We start from the raw sequence: 19,831 nt of genomic DNA, 5'->3' as shown, positions 1-19,831 counted from the left end.
AATTCACAAATCTTAGTCTTGATTCAGTACCCTTGGAGAAATTTTTGCTTTAAAGATGCTGTGAGAAAACTGGTGGTTCTTTCCTTTCCCCAGGAGTTCCAAAGCTCAAGGGGTTGGCTCTCAGAGCTTGGATGCTCCAGAGGCTCAGGTGGTTTCAGATGCCTTTGCTCAGGTTCCAATGAGTTCTGCTGCCTTGGGGTGCTGAGGTTCATCCACCTTCACTGCTGAGCCCATGGAATACTTAAAAATGGAAACTTTTCTATCTTTTAGGCTTCTGTTGCCAAAGGGATTTTTGTTCTGATTTTCACATTTTGTAGGTTTTAGGAACACAGTAGTTATAGATTTTTAGAGGGTTAATATTTCTAACAGTTTAATGCCTTTCTATCACTACCCCTGTTCCAGAACAGAGAGCTCAAATTCCTTTAGTTAATTAATCTTGTTTAGACTCCTTTCCAAGGTAGAGCTGAAGGATATCAGAGGCCCACAGAATGAAACATAAACACAGGTCAGAGTGACCCAAAAGCCAGAACTGGATGAACTCCAAGAGACCTTTGTGTGCCCGAGGAAGAAGAGCTGATGAAGACAGAGGGTCTTGACGACCCCAGACCCAATTCCAGGGGGTTGGACCAAGGGTGGAACTGGAGCTGGACTGAGAAATGTGTAAAGCAATGATTGGAGGGATCTTATTATAAAAGCCATGGAAACAAGAACTGGGACACATTCATGTCATCCTGTATTCCTGTGGGCTGTAGGCCTGGGATATTAAAGGACCTTCACTTTTTATCTTACCCTGCACTAACGTGCTCAGAGTCCTGTTTTTGGGAGGGGTCACTCACAGCATCACTTCCATTCAGAACAGGGAAAGGCAAAAGCAACATTCCTGCTAAAGAGGTTTTTCCAGAAGCCCTTCTCAGTGGGAACTGTGGCCAAAGGGTGTGTGTGGATATATATCTATATATCTTTATATACACACACTCCAAATCCCACAAGGCATCAGGTGCTTTCAGAAGTTCTTTTCAGCCCCAGGTTTGCAATGGGAAGTGTGGGGGTTTTTTTTCCCTGCACACTTTCTGAATTTAACAGCACATCAATGTTTTATGACAACTTTTAATCCCTGCTGGAAGCAGAGAATGTGTAAAAGGCTCAAAAAAAATAAAGTCAGGCACTTGGGCAAAGCTTGTCAAAAGCTTATCTGAACTTGTAAATCCTTTGAGAGTTCCCTTTCACCACAGGCTTTAACTCTATCTCAGAGTCAGGACAAGTTTTCTGTGCTGGTACCAGGCAAGTATAAAGTATTTGAACTTAAAGGCCAATATCTAATCAATAATCTTGAATCAAGTTCTTCCATTCCTCTTTGTCCTCAGATTTCTGGAGTGCTGAGGGCACAAAGTGCTCAGTGGGACAAGGGTCAGAGGGCTGGAATTCCACACCAGCAATCCCAGCAGGAATATTGCTCTGGTAGGAGCACTGGGAAGCTTCTAAACCAACCTCAGAACTATAATTATAAACATAATTAACTGTAGGTACAACAGAGAGTGTTACTGCAGGGAACTTTAACTTTAGCAAGTGGTATAATTCATCAGAAATTAAGTCAAATAATAAGGAACTTCATTTTCCCAGAGTAGCCTTATTTTTTTTTTCAAGCAGTAGGATTAGAGAATATCAAAGCAGAATTACTTACCACATGAAGAATTTTATTTTCTGTTTCATACACTGTACAATCCTATGGCAAAACAGAACACAACCAATTAATGACCATCACCTGAAATTTCCTGTTAAGGAAGAAAAGGAGGTTTTATGCTGTTAATTATTTCTTACATATTCCTGATGAAACTCTTGATTTGCTTTGGACTAGTGAGTGGTGGAGCAGTCACTGGAGTTGTCATTTGAGGAACAATCAATCTTCTCACTCAAACCCCTTTCCTGGATTTTAGGAACCCTTTATTCCTCCAGAGTTCCTCTTTCCTGCATTTTCGGATCCCTCCAGTTCTCAGGATTTGCTTTTTCCTGCATTTTCAGATCCCTCCAGTTCTCAGGATTTGCTCTTTCCTGCATTTTCAGATCCCTCCAGTTCTCAGGATTTGCTTTTTCCTGCATTTTCAGATCCCTCCAGTTCTCAGGATTTGCTCTTTCCTGCATTTTCAGATCCCTCCAGTTCTCAGGATTTGCTCTTTCCTGCATTTTCAGATCCCTCCAGTTCTCAGGATTTGCTCTTTCCTGCATTTTCAGATCCCTCCAGTTCTCAGGATTTGCTCTTTCCTGCATTTTCAGATCCCTCCAGTTCTCGGGATTTGCTCTTTCCTGCATTTTCAGATCCCTCCAGTTCTCAGGATTTGCTCTTTCCTGCATTTTCAGATCCCTCCAGTTCCCAGGATTTGCTCTTTCCTGCATTTCTGTATTAGCAATCACAGCCCCCAGCCAGGGAACTGCTGCACCCTCAGCTCTAAAGGCCAATGTTTATTTTGGTGCATCTGTGAAGAAATGGATTTTTAAGCTTGGAGAACATCGTTGCAGCCCAAGCCAGTGCAGCTGAGGGGCTTGGGAGCACCAAGGAACACAGAGGGATTTATGTGAGCATTTCATGGCCAGCCTTCCCTCTGATGTTCCTTCTGTGCTCACACTTGTTTTCTGGGGCACAAGGCACAATTCAATTACTCACTTGGGCTGACAGTGCCCAGGGCAGTTTTCCCTCCAAGTTTTCCACTCTTCAAACAGCACATCCTCGTGTTCCTTTAACCCTCTCTGTGCCAGGAGACCCCAAGGATCCCAGCAGGGCTCCCAGCCTGGCTGCTCTTTCTGAAATGATTCCTTTAATTCCTGCACTAGAAATGCAGCTTGAGCTTCATTCTGAGCAAACTCAATTACTTCAGGTCAGAGACTGGGAGGCTCATGGACAGTAAAACTGGAATTTGACTGGTTTGTAGAGCAGAATTAATGTCAGCTGTACTTATGTTGCACAGCCAAGATTACATTAGCATGAAAAATGTTAATGGCTTTGGGACTCCTTCCAAAAGAGATGCATGTTGACTTTTTTTTTCTTTTAAATACATCAGACTGGTTTAACTGAGAGGTTAAAAGCACTTGCAATAGTCTACTAAAATATGAAGATATGTAGGTCACAATATTCTCCTGATTTATTTCTCTCTGATACACAGCAATGCACTGGGGATCTCATTAAAGAATAATCTTCCAGGGCTGCCATTTATAGCATGTTGATCTATTTTTCTTAGAAAAATAAATAATAGTTACAGTCATATTCTTTCTACATCCTCCAGTAATAAGATGACATGATAAAAAACATTTCTTCTTAAGAGTTTAAAATAATCTTAAGAAAATTGGAAGCTGTGCCCTATTTCCCCTCTGTAAAAGGGTAAAAGACAGGAATGACACCACCAGATCCAGCAGCAAACAGGGCAAGGTGTCACTGCCCTGCACTTTCCAAGGGACAGCACAGCTGCCTCCCTGCCAATATTTGGATATTCCCAAAGGAGAAGCTCAGAAGTGCCTCTGCTCACACCCCCACTGTGTTCAAAACTTGAATTCCCAATTCCAAGAGAAAAGCTGCAAGTGCCACAGAAAGTTGCAGGTGCCATAAAGAATGTTTTATGGCAAGTCTTGAGGCAGAAAAATATGGAAAATACTTAGTTCATTAACTTGGTACAATAAAACAGCACGAGTTGAACTGACTACTAAAAAGACACAGAGAGCCTGTGGAGGAGCAGCTTGGGAGGGCACTGAGAGCTCTGTGGGGTGTGCCAGCTCAGTGGCATTGCCCAACAGCTCTGCAGTGGAGCTCCACATCAGCCTTGGAGGGGTGGGAATGGCAGAGTGGCAGCTAAAGATCCATTGCTCACGTGCATAAGACAAAATACTGCTGAAATTCCCCCATTACAGGGAAAGGCTGCCCTTAAACTGGACACATATCCAATGGTAAGGGCACTAAAGTGAGTTATTTCACCTGGTTTAATCAGGGGAGGGGCTCCACAATGATCTATATTTAGAAAAGAGGGAACAGATGTTTGAGAACAAAACGTTCTTCAGAGAATGCAAACAAAGATCGAGGGGCTGAGAGCTGAGCTCTGCAAAGTCCAGGCTGGAAATAGCACCCATTTTTCATGGCACCTGCTGAATGCCAGCACAGGGCAGTGGGAGGCACCTCCTGCCCCAAGAGCCTGCCCAGGGGAGGCTCCTCTGAAGTGGCACCAGGGACAGGATGGCACTGAGAAACAACACGGCCATCAATGAACTGCAGTGCAAACAAGACAGCACTAAAATACCCCCCATGCTCCACCCCAAACACACTAAAAATAGGGTCAAACCCCAGGATATGGTCCCTGAATTTATCTCAGTGAGGTTAACCAAACACTAAGAAGGAACAAGCAAAATTTTGTTGGGAAGAGTTGTGCTGCCATGCTCTGAAACAGGCTCTTTGTTGAGGGGATGGCTGTTCATGCAGGTTAATGTGGATCCAAAACATCTGGCTCAGGTTTAAACACCTCTGACATAATCAGGGAAAAACAACACCCTGACTTCCCCCAGAACTGGTGAACTCTTCCTGCTCAGCTGAAGGTTCACCAAAGCCACATATCATGAACAAAACCCCAACCCTTTTTCTCCCCAGTTATTCCATTGTCTCTCCCCCAGGGCAGCCTCGACCAGCCCAAACTCTGCTCAGTTGTTCTGGTGGTGCCTTTTCAGGGCAAAAACTGTGCCTTGCAGCTGGAGCTGGACTTCAACCTGAAGGCAGCAGAGCTCAAACATTTCAATGCTCTGCTCCAAGGTGCTTTTTTGCATGTTATTACAAACACATTTTGCTGGGACATTGCCCCAAAAATCAGGCTGTTTGTGCATTTTCTGCCTGGTGCTGCTCTGTGAGGGGTGACCAGAAGGTTCAGGAAATGGAGCAGAATAAAACACATTTCCAAGCACAAATGGACAGCTACAAAACTGCTCTAAAATTAGAGAATTAAAACCAGTTGTCTCGTAACCAGCACGAGAAGATGCTGTTTACAGGTAAAGAAGTGACTGTTCATCACAGCACTTCCTTGGTGGGTAAATAATAATACCTAAACCTTTGGAATGATCTCATCTTCACACTCATACACAGAAAAAATACGACCTAAAAGCTGCTTCCTGCTTAGCTCTGAGGGTGTGTCACTGAGATCAACCAGGACATCCAAGCATGGGAATTCCTGAGCAATATCTCCATGGATTCATGCCCCTGTTTGGGAGGAACTCACCTGCACTGGCAGCTCCAAGGGCTGCACACAAAACATGCCCATTTTGCATAAAAACCCCTTACACATCCCTCCCTTCAGGGGCCAAAGTGCAGCCTTGGCTGCTGCTCTCCCACTGGCTGAACTGGGGGTTTAAAATGCACATAATTCCTAACCCAAGGGCTGTCTGGAAGGCTCTGAGCTCCAGGTTCTCTTGGTTCTGCCTCAGTTCCCACAGCTGAGCTGCAGGTCTGGGTTAAGGGAGACAATTCTGCTTTACCACATTAACATCAACTTTCCTCAGGTTTGGTAACAGCAAAACTGTCTCTCTGTGACTGACTTGGGTTTATCTGCTCTTTTGTGCTGAGTTTAATACACTGTGAAAAGATCTTAATAGACATCCATCAAACAAGCCAGTCCTGACAAGGAGATAAGGAAAAGACAAGGCTTGATTTGTAGCCAACCTGAAGAACTAACTAAGCATTTTTCATCTTGGAGTTTGTGCTAAAAGAATGTTTTTAGGTTGTCAAAAGGACAGCTTAGGGACTGGAAAACTGGAAAAAATAAAGAACCAAACTATTGCTGGCAGAGGAGAACAGAATTTCATCTGCCAAAAGCAGGGACATGAAGGACAGAAATGGAGACAGCAACTCAAAATTAGGCAATTTTCACCCACAGCACAGGGAAAAATCAAACTCACACAAAGTGCAGTATCAGCTGAAGGGTGGAATCAGGATCTGAACTTTTTATACTGTAGAGAAGTTCTTTTTGCTTAGTCTGTAAGCCAAAAATAGCCTGGTGCTATAAACACCTTGTAAGAGAAAGCTTAACAAAGATACATAAATAATTAAATGCCAACATAGGAATTTTTAACCTAAGAAAAGAGAACAAACATCATTGTCTTGCACTGCAAAAATGCATAAAGGACACGATTTCCAAAAGGAATAAAGCTGGCTATTATAAGTTAAGGATAATCATATAAAATACAATGATATATTTATCAACCTTAGTCCCTTTTTTCCAAGGACTGAAAAAAAATTTGAGAGGAGCAAAAAAAAAAAAAGGTTCAGAATGTTACTACTGCAAAAAGCTCTGCAAATATTTGTAAAACTAATTAATATTCAGCCTTTCTGTACCTGTGTGTCCCCTCTTGTCTTCAGGGGCAGACACTGTCAGAGACTGTTGTTATTTATATACTATATGGCATTATAGACCAGATAAATAACTTTGTGTAGCTGGGGACTGTACTAGAGAACAAGTAATTAATTATTGCCAGTGATGATAACACTACTGCCCTTATCTATTCCACATTGGGTTTGTTTAATGTTACAAATATTTCAGGCTCATCCCCAAACACCTTCCCTGTAACTGGCTCTCCTTTCAGTGCAGGAGCCACAGTACAATTCAGGATATATTTGGGTGTGTTTTAAGAACTTCTCCTTGAAAGATTTTGGATCATTCCTGTTTGAATGTGTAATAAATAACCTGTTACCAGCAGTTGGGCTGTTTCCCACTGTGGCTTTTTGTGTAACATAACCTGTCATGGAGTGGATCATCTCACAAAGCCCAAACCCTTCCCAGCCCTCCCAAAGAGGAACGTCCAAGGAGCAGAGGCAATGCTGGAACAGCTTTGGGGATGGAAGACCCAGCTGGTTTTATTATTTCACTTTCCAGCACTGGTGTGAAGAGGACTGTGAGCAGGAGCCCCCCTCCTACCTGCTGCACGATGGTTGTCAGTTCCAGGCACAGTTGGACGATGTTGTTTTTCAGCAGGGAATATTCTGTCACGCTGACAAAGGGGGACCTGTGGCAGGGCAAGGACAGGTTTGCTCAGCATTAGGGGTTTGAGCTCCTCATCACAGCAGAAGCAGATACATGTGGCACAGAGATCAGTTCTACACAACAGGAATTATTAAAATCATATTAAAAATTATTGTAATCTCCAACAGCAAGTTATACAACTTTGGTAACATAACACCTTTAAATCAAGAAAAACCACAGGCAGGATATGAACTAGATTTTGGCCACAACAAAAGTTATCATTCTTGTGGAGAGCAGAAAAGGACCTCCCAAGTAACCACAAGCAGCCCAGATTCCCTTTGTCCTGCCCCCCACAAATGTGGTTTTCTGTGTGCCATCCCTGCCCAGCAGCAATGGGCACCTCCAGCCCCAGCAGGGCAGTGCCCACTGAACCACCAGCTCGGAGCTCCTGCAGGATTTCCACATTCCAGTTGGACCTGACCCCCTTGGAGCTCTGGAGAACTGACAAGGTCAGAGCCTGGAGAATATGAGTGCTGGCATGAGGTTGGGGGGATGTCCCCAGGATGGCACAGGTGCAGGAGGGTGATTTGCTCTCACTGGGATTTCCAAGGTGCCATTTATACATTCCTGAGCATTCAGATCCAAGATAAAGCAATTCACAGCCATAACTTCAAAGACAAACAAACCACAAATGCTCTGATGCTATTTCATGTTTTGCTTTCTGTCTTGCCACAGTCACAGAGATACCTTTAATTGAATTCACAATTCCTACATTTCACAAAACAGGGGTGGACTGCTGGACATGAACCAACACGACTGTGCCTGACACATCGAGCCTGTCCTTGAGAAAACCTCTAATAAGAACATTGAATTTTCACACTAAGCAAACACTGCAATTTATTTTGAATGTTTTTAATTGATTTGCTCAACTCCAGGGGTTTTTTTCTTTCTTATGGTTGAAAGGCAGTTCAAACTCCACAAGCTTTTCTTCCTCGCCCTTCGTTCTGGAATTCCCTCATCGCCACTTGTGGCAGTGAGATGTCACCCTGGGGCAGCACAGAACCCTTCATTTCACACAAACCCAGCTGCAAGGATCTGGAGAGGTAACTAGAGCAAACATTAACTCCCTCCTGACAGACTAAATCTTGCCTCCAACATCTGAGAAATCCATAAAATAAAATTTCAAGCTAAAATTCCAGACTTGTCACTTTATCATTAGAATAAAAGAACATAAGGGACAAAGAAAGAACACAAAGCTCCCCAAAGAGCTGCTGTCCCCCATGAGGCACTGAGAGCAGCCCTCACCTGTCCAGCCAGGCCAGCAGGTTCTTGGCAGCACCGATGAGGTCCACCACGGAGGTGAGGAAGTCGTTGGGCAGGCGCCGGGACGCTCTCCCGTCGTAGTGGCCGCTCCTCCTGCGGCCCGTGATGAAGTTCTGCAGGTTCTTGGCCGAGGCGTTCAGCTTGTGGGACAGGGTGCGCAGGTTCTCCGTCTCCAGCCCGTAGTTCTGGGGAGAGAAGGGGACAGGGTGGGTGAAATGGGGTGGCTGAAGGGGTGGGTGGCTGTGTGGACCTGGGTGGGCTGTAACCAACTGCCACATGGCAAAAAGCTGGTTAAAAACATTCTGTGCAAGTATCCCCTCCAAGCACCTCATCCTGATGCTCTGAGGCCACCAAGTCCCACAAGCCCTGAAGTGTCTGGGCATCAGAAGGAGATGGAAGGAGGCTGTGATCCCTTTTGGGCTTCCCTTGTCAGCAACCACAGTGATGGAAACCAGAGGACATTGTTCCAGAGGAGAAAAGAGCAAGAGGGAGGACACATCCCAAAGATACATCCCCAAATCTGCCCTGCAGCCTCTATGACCAGGGGATGTGTCTGAACACCAACAGCTGTGGCTGATAATGCAGAGCAGCCTTGCTGTGTGGACGTGGCTCTGCAGGTCCCCAGATGTCCCCTGACTCCTGTAGGCACCTCCTCGACATGTTGCCAACTGAGGGAGGCTCAGACCTGCCAGACCAAATCACTGTCACAGCTGCCAGAGCACATTCCAGTTTTCACAGCCACGTCCTCTGCTCTCCCAGTGTTAATACGTGCTGTTCCTGTGAGCCACACCATGGAAACGATGCTGCTGGGCCTGGCAAAGGCTGGCTGTGGCAGGTGACCTCTATCCTGCCCAGGAAATCCCAGATATGATTCCTGGTTTAAAAAGGCAGCCAGAAAAATAAAAGACAAAACCTCCAAAAGGGACAGGAGAGAGCCCTTAGCATAGACAGTATTATTTTTCATCCCAAGAGCAGAGGAAAAAAGCCAAGCAAGGTTTGCTCCATTCCCTGTTTTTCTTTTTTTTTTTTTTTATGATGCTTCAGGTTGTTGCATCATCATTTTTAACAACAACTGAACTAACGGAAATGGATATAGAGGTTCAGGGAATGAATCCTGACTGCTAAAGCAACTCCAGCTGCTGCCTGTCTAGAGCCACAGAGCCAGCAGTTTGTCAAATTATCAGGAAATCTGGACCTGGGAATTGCTTGGTGGGAACAGAAAGTCAACGAAAGTCACCTCCACTCCTTTCAGGGAAAGGGGCTGGACAAGGACATCACAGAAAGGGCTGAATTAACAGCACACCTTGAGCACAGACAGACACACCTGGTAGAGCTGTTAAATATTTACTGAAGCTTCTTCCCATGAAAGCAGTTTAAAGAGTCAGAAATCCTGATCCCTGCCAGCACACACTGCAGAGACACAGAGCTCTGATGTGCTCAGGGACAGGCTGAGTGGGGTGCCAGGCTGGGGCTCACAACTCCTGCTGCCCAGTCAGTGGCAAGAAGGATTTCTAGGGGCAAGTGTAAGACCAGAGGCAGAGGAGCTCGTTATGGGGGAATATCCTCAGGCAAAGCCAGGCTGGAGCTGTGCCTGCACAGAGAGAGGCAGCACAGCTGAGTGAGGAGCCAGGAGAGCTCTGCCTGCAGTCCGGGCACAGCTTGGCAGGTGCCAATGCCAAGTGCTGCCATTCCCAGATATCCCTGCCATACCCAGCTGCCCTCCCCAATTCCCAGTGCTGCCATTCCCAGATATCCCTGCCATGCCTCGACTGTCCCTGCCAATGCCAAGTGCTGCCATTCCCAGATATCCCTGCCATGCCCAGCTGCCCTCCTAATTCCCAGTGCTGCCATTCCCAGATATCCCTGCCATGCCCAGCTGCCCTCCCCAATGCCAAGTGCTGCCATTCCCAGATATCCCTGCCATGCCCAGCTGCCCTCCCCAATGCCAAGTGCTGCCATTCCCAGATATCCCTGCCATGCCCAGACCATCCATGCCATGCCCAGTTGCCCTCCCAATTCCCAGTGCTGCCATGCCCAGATATCCCTGCCACAGCCAGCTGCCCTCCTAATTCCCAGTGCTGCCATTCCCAGATATCCCTGCCATGCCCAGCTGCCCTCCCCAATGCCAAGTGCTGCCATTCCCAGATATCCCTGCCATTCCCAGATATCCCTGCCATTCCCAGCTGCCCTCCCCAATGCCAAGTGCTGCCATTCCCAGATATCCCTGCCATTCCCAGATATCCCTGCCACGCCCAGATATCCCTGCCACGCCCAGATATCCCTGCCACGCCCAGCTGCCCTCCCCAATGCCAAGTGCTGCCATTCCCAGATATCCCTGCCATGCCCAGCTGCCCTCCCCAATGCCAAGTGCTGCCATTCCCAGATATCCCTGCCATGCCCATTGCAGGGCTCAGGGATCACACAGGACAGGTTCCTGCAGGGCTTTCACACTCCTCTTCCCAAGGACAGGGAACAGGTGGCTCCTGTCAGCAATGGGAAATTCAGGGCACAGGAGAAAAAAATACCTTTTTTTTTGAGCAACCTGAAGTAGATGTTGTTTTTATCAGTGCAGAGCAGGAGGTGTGGTGCAAGGGAAAAGCTGCTGGATACTCCACAGAGTTAAAAATGCTTACTGGAAACTGTAACACAGGAAATGTCCCTCCAAACAGATTCTCTTTTATATCATAAAATCAAAAATGCAGAAATAAATACACACACAGTGGTCACAAACCTTCCCAGTTTGTGTCAGTGTCTCAATTCCAGCTTGTTCTGTACACACATTCTGCTTTAAAATCCCATTTTTAAAAGAAACTGAGAATTAAGCATTTTTTCAATCCCTCTAACACGACAGGATATTCAGAGAAATGAAAGGACAGAAATCTCCAGCAATAGCTGAGGGTGTTTTCATACCTGATTGCAGGTACAGAATAACATCACAAATTGGTATTTTATGCTAACAAAGCAATCCAGGGAAATTTCAGCTACTAAGATAAAATAGGGCAAATTATTGTAGCAAACATCAAGATGGAAAACAACAAGTATAATGGGAAAAAAGCTGAGAGCTAATCAATTTTTTGTGAACAACAACACCTGAAGATCAAAAGCTGAGCAAGAAATACCTGCAATATAAGAAGAGTTTAGTTTTTCTGGGGAAAAACCCCCCAGCACCTTTTCTTACTGTTCTATTGAAATTTTTTTGCTGTAATGGGACATACAGAGATAAAAACAAATGTATGCACATCCAAATTTAACAGACATAGGGTATAATTTTAGTTAAATAGTTTATGTGGCATAAGCAATAACTTTAAGTTACCTTAAAACCAGATTTCTTTTTAATGATAGTTATTTTTCTTGGTGTTGTCATTCGGGCAAGTACTCAGTGTAATATATGTATAAATATATATATGTATAAATATATATATGTGTATAAATATATATATGTGTATATATATGTGTATAAATATATATGTGTATAAATATATATGTGTATAAATATATATATATGTGTGTAAATATATATCTGTATAAATATATATCTGTTTAAATATATATCTGTTTAAATATATATATATGTGTATCAAAGACCAGTTAGAATTTTGTGGTGATTTTTTTTGATACAACCTCAAACTGAAGGCACTGAAATAGCAGAATTCAGTGTGTGGGGCAGCACATTCCCTCTCTAAAAAGAATTTACAGGTTAATTATCCCTTAAATGAATAGAGTTTTTGCCATTAGTGCCCCCAGGAATCAGTGCAGAAGTTCAGGTTGTGGAAGAGTTCAGGTCTGGGGACTGGAACATAAAACTTCACATTTCCTGAATGGTAAAAAATGGGACAATTATAATCAGATGTAAGTGTTGAAAACTCTTGAAAAGTCAAACAAAATAAATCAAAGAAACTGCGTAAGTTCTACTAAAGAGACTGTCAGATGTAGCTCACATAGTTTATAAATCAATGTATTCAATAACTTATCTATTATATATAAAATCCTATTTCTGGTGTTTTGAAACCTATAAAAGTATTAGGAAAATCCTTTTCATTTTAATGGCTGGGGATGGAATTCCAGTAAAACATGGCCCAAATTTGCTTCCCTTTTTCCTTTAAAAGCTCTTCTCCTGAATCAGTAAATTAGCAACACTACAGAATAATCCCCCCTTCTCTCCACCTTTAATAACACTTGCCTATCACTTCCCTTGAGCTGCAGTGTCATAACTGAGTTTATGTGCACAGAACCTGCTACTCCATCAAAATAAAAGTCTGGAATTCATTAATAACTATGGTAATATTATGCAAATATGCAACCCCCTGGTACAAATCAGAGCGTTATGTGAAACCCCTCACTGCTTTTTTATGTGCAGTTTCCCTCCCCCTCCCATTATTATCATCCCACCTTGCAAATTGTGCCACAGTTCTTTGTCTCTGAGCCTCTAATTTGGAACTTGTCACAGCAATTCCAACACTTCCTACACCTTCCTATTATCTTGTAAATACACACATTAAGCAGATCTAGAGCCAAGATTAAATATTTTAACCTATTAAAAAAATTAACATCTGCATTGTGTGTTTTACCTCCAGAAGGAGGTTGAGCATTTGCATTTGTTGGAGTTCTCCTCAATGGAACTTAAAACTGGACAACATTCAAGTGACCTGAATTTTGGTATTGCTGATAAGAGTCTGAATTCTCAGGTGTGTAATCACAAGTGATGGCTTTTAATTAAGAAAAAATACTGGGAAAATAATACATATTTGGAACTAAAAATTCAGTCATGTTCCAAATACATGGTGGTGTATTTGAAAGTTTTCTCATTGTAATTTTGTTCAGTTTTTGTGGTGGTCTTTTAATCAGCATTAATTTTTTTCGAAACTCAAAACTGGGTTAACGTGGAGGGAGGAGCTTTTCCACCTCAGCTCCTGCCACAGATCTCTGAACAAACTGCACAAACCCTCCCTGGACTGCTCAGTCCTGATGGAGGACCAGGATTTAAAGTGTGGAACAGCCAAATGTTCTCCTGAGCTGGGTGAGCTCCAACCAACTGGAGCATCCCAGTGTTTGGTTGCTGTAGGTCCACACAGAGCCATGGAGAGTGGAAGGCTCGACTGGGGGACAAGGACCTGAACCTAAAGAGGTGTGAGGAAGTGAAAGTCAGCCTGGAAAACAGGGACACAACAACTCAAACACACTGGTTGGCCTGACAAAGACACTTGTGTGTCAAGTGCATCTTCTGAAAGTGCATTCCATGGTCAAGGAATACCTTAATTATATTTTTTCCCATGTATTTTTTCTTCCTTTCTCCCCCTACCCCTTGCAGAGTTTTTATCATTCTTTTAACACCTACAGAGCTTTAATTTTTTCAGATTTAAATCACTCATTCAGCAAGCCCTTGAGTTTTATTGTGTTTTGAACTGCCAGAACACCTAAATATCAGAACAACTCTTTGTCTATTTAGTGCCCATCCTCAAAAGCTTTAGGAGAGGAAACTTTAAAGAGAAGAGATTCCCTCTGCAAGGAGAGCTCATGTGGCAGAAAAGTGCAGCATTATCCCTGACACATCTGAACCAGCAGCAGTGATTTCTGTGGAGGCCTTGAACCATCAGGTTCAGGAACAGGAGACATTGAGCCAAGCCTGGGCTTCAAACAGGAATTTAATTTATCCAAGAAAATGTTTTCCTGCTTTTCCTGAGAACCTCAGCACCATCCCCAGGATCTGCTCCTGACTGCTCCACACTCTGCTCCCAGTTCACACCTTCTGCTCAGCTGGGGCTTCACAAAGGGTTTGGATCTCAACTCCCTGCAGGTGAACTGGCATTTTAAAAAAGGTCTCCAACTCAAAAGGCATTTCATGTTTTCTCATGGGCTTTTTTTTGAGCAAAACCTTAAACTACAGCAGCATAAAATAATGAAACTTCCTCAGCACCACCACAGCCACCTCCTCCCCACCTGCCAAAGTGGTGCCAGCCCCACCCCATCCCCTCGGAGTGCGCCCCTGCCAGCCCCACCCCATCCCATCCCCCCGGGGTGTGCCCCTGCCAGTCCCACCCCATCCCCTCGGGGTGTGCCCCTGCCAGCCCCACCCCACCCCCTCGGGGTGTGCCCCTGCCAGCCCCACATCTGGGCACATTTAACAGCTCCAGTGCCAACTCATGGGGACAACACCCATAGGCAAACCCAGCACATTTAACAACTCCAGTGCCAACTCACAGGCACAACACCCATAGGCAAACCCAGCAGTGGCAGCAGTTCCCCTGTGACAGGCACAGCAGCAACACCCAGGAGGGCAAAGGAGCTTGGCTGCTTGGTGGTTTCCTTTCACACCCCAAGATAAACTGTTTGCAGTGGGTTTATTTGGGTGTTAAGAAGGGATGATGTGCATATGGCTTCAGTTCCAGAGCATATGCAATCCAGGCACAGCCTGAGCTCTCCATATGTGGAGGGAAACAAGGCAGAGCAACCTGCTGAGTGGGAGCAACAACCAAGGGCAAAGAAAGGCTGGGACATGTTGCCTCCAAAAACCAGCCTGGACTGGGACCTGCTGGATTTCTGAGTTATCAGCAATTCCTGCTGCCTTAGTCATTACCAGGCCTGGTGTGTGACCCTCTTAGGACACCTAAATGACACCCAAATCCTTCTCCACATCCTCTGTTGCCAATCCATGGGCTTTATTTCAGGAATAAAGTGCCCCAGGCTTTTGCTGTGCCCTTCCAGCATCTGATTTCATGGATGTGCTGCATCCTCTCCTCAGGATCTCAATGCTTGTGAAAGGTTCTGTTCAACAAGCACAAACCTTTATTCTTTGTTACCAAAACCCTGTGACCAGTTCAACTTTGCTATTTACTTCTGTGGAAGAACCAACCATGCAAGTCTCATTTTCTCAGTGTTTTTAAGTACCTCTCAAAGTGAATTATAAGGCAGAGATGGAAGAGTTCAGAGAAGAGATTCAGCACATAACACAAAATTAGAATTTGAAACAGGGATAATTATTCAAAGTTCAGGGAATAGTGATAGGCTTGTCTTGGAAACCTCCTGTCAACACTGACCATTTCCTCTGGGTCAGACTTTTTAACTCAGATTCCTGCAGAATTGCAAGTTCCAGGAAAAAAAGATGTCAGTTCAGGAGAAATGTTCCATCTATTCATAACAATTCAGAGAAGCATCTAGAAATTAAATTAGTAACAAGATTCTTCTGAATGGGCATTAATGAGTGCATGAAAAAGTTCATTTATCTATTTTTATTGTGAATTTGCTGCTCAAGCAACTCAGTCCCCACCAGAGCCATGAATATGCATGTGCTGCACATCTATTTGCATGCATATGAATCTCTCTGACAATAACTGATCACAGATAATTACTCAGGAATTCAGGCACCTCTCAGCCATTGGGAACACGACACAGTGGCAGCAAAACATCTTACTGGGGATTTATGGAGGAAATTGCTCCTTGCCAAGGAAAAAAAAAAGCAGTTTTTTGGTAAGGAAGATGTCATAGTTTGTTACTTACAGGGACCTGCTCCCTGTATTTCCCTGCACAGAAAATCTCCATGGGTTAATATCTGACATAATATGGAATATGCTTTGTATCAATCAGATTTCAAATCAGGATCCTGCAGGAAAAGTGAGCAATTGCTTCCTGCAGGGGAGAGAAGATTCTGCAGAAGAACACACAAGAAATAAGTGCAATAACAATAATTTCCAGAGGAAAAAATTAAATCCTAGAGAAAAAAAAATGGATGCTAATTCAAGTTGTTCATAAAATTGTTTATAGCTAATTATTTGAAATCCTGTATTAGAGTAATTATTAAAATGTACCAGTGTGGACCATTGGAGACAATTTCTTTGATGTTTAAGATTTTGAACACAAACAAACCAAAAAAAGTTCTGTATATCACTGAGCTTTGGGGTCATTTTAAAGACATTTAAATCTACTATTAGTGGAATATTTTTTTCATTTAAAGGGGAGAAGTTTATCTCTTCCTGCAACAGTGTGTGTTATTCTTACTTCTTGTTCCAGAAATAGAATCCTCTATTTAATCTACTGCACTACCCCCACCACTGACTGAGAATACCTGATGGATATTCCATCAGCAGGATCCAGCCAGAGGATGCCCCTCAGTGCCCATCAGCTCTCAGGGATTCAGTCCAAGCTGAAGCCCCTGGAATTCCAGGAGTCATGCCCAGAGAGCTCTCCATTCAACACAAACCTCCCTGCTTTGGGAATGACTCCCCTGTGGATGGTTCCCACACCCACATAAGGATGGGAATTCAATAATCAGCTTTGGGAAAGGCTTTTAATCAGCACAGCAAGGCAGAGCTCCCAACCTCAGCTGGTTATGGATTTAAATCATATATTTAAATCATATATTGAAAGTGTTTCTGGTAACATAACAAACAGCTACAAATTGAAGTTGGAGATTAGAAAGAAATTCTTTGCAGAGAGAGTGCTCAGGCATTGGAATGGGCTGCCCAGAGAGGGGGTGGATTCCCCATCCCTGGAGGTTTTTCAGCTGAGCTTGGCCGTGGCACTGAGTGCCATGATCTGGTAAAGGGACTGGAGTTGGACCAAGGGTTGGACTTGATGATCTCAGAGGTCTTTTCCAACCCAATGGATTCTGTGATTCTATGGATGTGGCACTGAGTGAGAATCCACCACGTCTTGATCCAACCCCACTGTGATCACCAGCCCAGGGCACTCCGTGCCCTGGGCTGGTGATCACAGTGGGGTTGGATCAAGGGTTGGACTTGATGATCTCGGAGGTCTTTTCCAACCCAATAAATTCTATGGTTCTATGATTCTAAACCCAGATGTATCTGCACCAACCCCAACACAATTAGAGCATCCCCATGGGTTGGTCAACCCTTGGCTCGTGCCTCAGGACTGCAAAAAAGGACATGCCCACTTTTCTGAAGGCCCTGTGAGACCAGAAATGCATTCTCAGCTCAAAGTATCCCACAAACACCATCCAGAGATAAGGAAAAAAGTGTAAAGCACTATTTTATCTCCTCCAGACTGTTTGTGGCAGCAGTGATGAGAATCTCTCACAAGAGCTCATTCCGGGGAAAGATTGGGTAACATTAGCATGTGTTTGATTAAAACCATGTAGGAATCCAGCAACACATTTTACCATGAGTGAAGGTGATGCAAATATTACCAACATCCTTCTTTCTAACTCCTCTAGTGTAGGAAGGGAGAGATGGGAAGAGGAGGTGGATGCTCTGCTGCACAATTTGTTCACATGTCACTGGAAGGCTCTTCCAGACACTTCACACTGAGGTCCTGGGCAAAGCAATAATTCATAGACATTAATTGGACCTGTCAATTCTAATTGTCCCACCAAGGGCAGGTGAGCAGCCCTGGGAGACCACAGGGCATCTTCAGGTTATCAAGTACCCAGACCTTGGCTGGTGTGAGGCTGAGGACACAGCAGGGCTTACCCAGAGCAGTTTAGGTTAAAGTTAAGGTTAAAGCACAAAAGTTGGCTGTCCTGCTTTTGGCAAACTGGACTAGAGTGCAGGAAAGGGCCTGTGGAACACAGAAACCAAAGCAGAAGCAACACCCAGTCACTTAACTCTGCACCCTGCAATGTCCCAGCAGCAACAACCATGAGGTGTTGCTAAATGGGCTTTTCTTCTATCTCTGTGCAAGGTAAATGCCCATTCCTTATGCCCAGGGGATCACTGGGAACAGTCTTGGAGGAACCAGACACCCAGAAGGGCTGAAATGACCAACAGAGTCCCACAATTCCAGCTCTGAGCCTTGAGAGAAATCCAAATGAGAAATAAATGATGTCAGACACGAGTGTTCTATCAGTGCCCCCCAAAGCAGGGGTGCAAAGACATACACAAATTCTTATACACTCCAGCACTATTTGGAGTGAACTTGAGGCAGTTTTCCCTCCTGCCCTGGTCGACAGTCAGACACTTTTGAACATCACGTCATCACCTACTGGTTCATTTGCATAAACTGCACCTGCTGCATTGGCCAAATGAGCAGCAAAGCCATTTAATTGGGCACGGCAAGGTGTGCTGGGCTGTGCCAGTGCCAGGAACCCAGAGCCTGGAAAGGGATCCAGTGCCCAGTGAGAGAAACCCCCCGAGCACCCCCAGGCACACACCAGCCAGGAGTGGGTTACTGCAGGGGGATCTTGGGCAATTACAGATGCAAATGAGCACACTGATGGCTCAGCCTGTCCCCAGCTCAGCCACCAGCGAATTGGGAGCATCTTCTCTCTGCTGCTTAAACAGATACATTTGCAGAAAAGAATTACAGGCTTTGGAACAGGTTTAACACTTCGACTAGAACAAGTTTCTCCCTATTTTCTGAAATAGGATTACTGTGTGACAAGAAGAAATCTCCCACCTATGTCAAAAGACAGGAAAAGCAGAGCTCTCTTTGCTCTCATTTGCCTGTCAAGGTCTGGAAAGGAGCACTGGGGGGTTTCAGGGAGGAGGATTCATCTGATGGGGGGTCAGCACAAATAATTCAGCCGAAGTTCTCCTTTCCCAGCACAGCAGCTCAGCAAGAGCACGGAATTCTCACCTCTTCTCAGTAAGACACAACAATTCTGCACAGACCTGTGAGCAAAACTACTCTGGGCAACTCTGAACTGTTTGCACAAACTTAATTACCTTCCCTCAGTGTCCTCATCCTGAGAGAGATTTGAAAACGCCAAAATTGTCAAGAGATTTTAAGAAAAACCAACACACAACCCTGAAAATAAGTTATTCTAAACCGCATGATTTGAAAGGCTAAAAGACAATGAAGCTGCTAATTAGACTGAGCAAAATATGATCCACACTTCCTAATATGAGCAATAATTAACCAACTCAATTCAACAGCACTAATTCAATGTTGTGGCACAGCACAATAAATAGCACTGGGCTGCCAAAAGCTGAACTTCTTGTGCAGTGGAGATGAATAAAGCTCTGTGGCTGCAGAGATGTTTGCACAGCCACAAAGGAGGGACGTGCCAGGCCCCTCATTACCCTGAGGAGATGGAATATCTCTGCATCTCTCACCCAGAGCAAGGAGATTTACTGCCAGCTGCTCAAGCATCAATATCTAAATATAATGAACATTTCAGTCTGGTGTAATCACCTTTGAATAACCCTTGAAATATGGATGCAAAATAAGTATTTGACATATTGAATGACTCGTTCAAAATGAAGCCTGGTTAAAAATCAGGTAAAGCAAAAAAAAATCCTTCCCAGTATCCTCACAGAAAGGACAAATCCAAAAGTGCAACAGCAGAATGAAAAATGAAAAGGATCTCCAGAGAGATCATTGTAGGCCTGGCCATTAAAGGTAGTATTAATTAAAAAAAAAGCTTGAATAATTTTAATTTAAAAGAAACAACGTTATCAGTGGATGCAGAGACAGCTCCAAAGGACTTGCTGCTCCACCTTCAGCATGGAATGCTCCAAACAAACCCCTGCAAGCTGCTTCCCAGTGACCAGCACACTGCTGGGGCTGCTGGAGTTCTGTTAGAGAGGTGCCTAATAAAGAAATATGTTGGAAAAGTGATAGGGAAAAAGATTATT

The 19,831-nt window shown here is 44.3% G+C and overlaps 1 protein-coding gene across 1 annotated transcript in view; it reads right to left on the bottom strand.

Annotated features, from left to right (window-relative positions):
- LOC139678559 (connector enhancer of kinase suppressor of ras 2-like) overlaps positions 1 to 19,831 on the bottom strand; it is a 150,676-nt gene that overhangs the window by 76,056 nt on the left and 54,789 nt on the right. Inside the window, exons 3-5 of the mRNA XM_071569454.1 lie at positions 8,283 to 8,485; positions 6,933 to 7,020; positions 1,682 to 1,723 (exon numbers count right to left, since the gene is read on the bottom strand). Of these exons, the coding sequence (XP_071425555.1) occupies positions 1,682 to 1,723; positions 6,933 to 7,020; positions 8,283 to 8,485 (333 nt within the window). The remainder of the gene's footprint in view (positions 1 to 1,681; positions 1,724 to 6,932; positions 7,021 to 8,282; positions 8,486 to 19,831) is intronic.

The sequence above is a fragment of the Pithys albifrons genome, chromosome 14, assembly GCF_047495875.1.
Source record: "Pithys albifrons albifrons isolate INPA30051 chromosome 14, PitAlb_v1, whole genome shotgun sequence".
NCBI lineage: Eukaryota > Metazoa > Chordata > Aves > Passeriformes > Thamnophilidae > Pithys > Pithys albifrons.
This window is presented reverse-complemented; position numbering and strand designations above follow the sequence as displayed.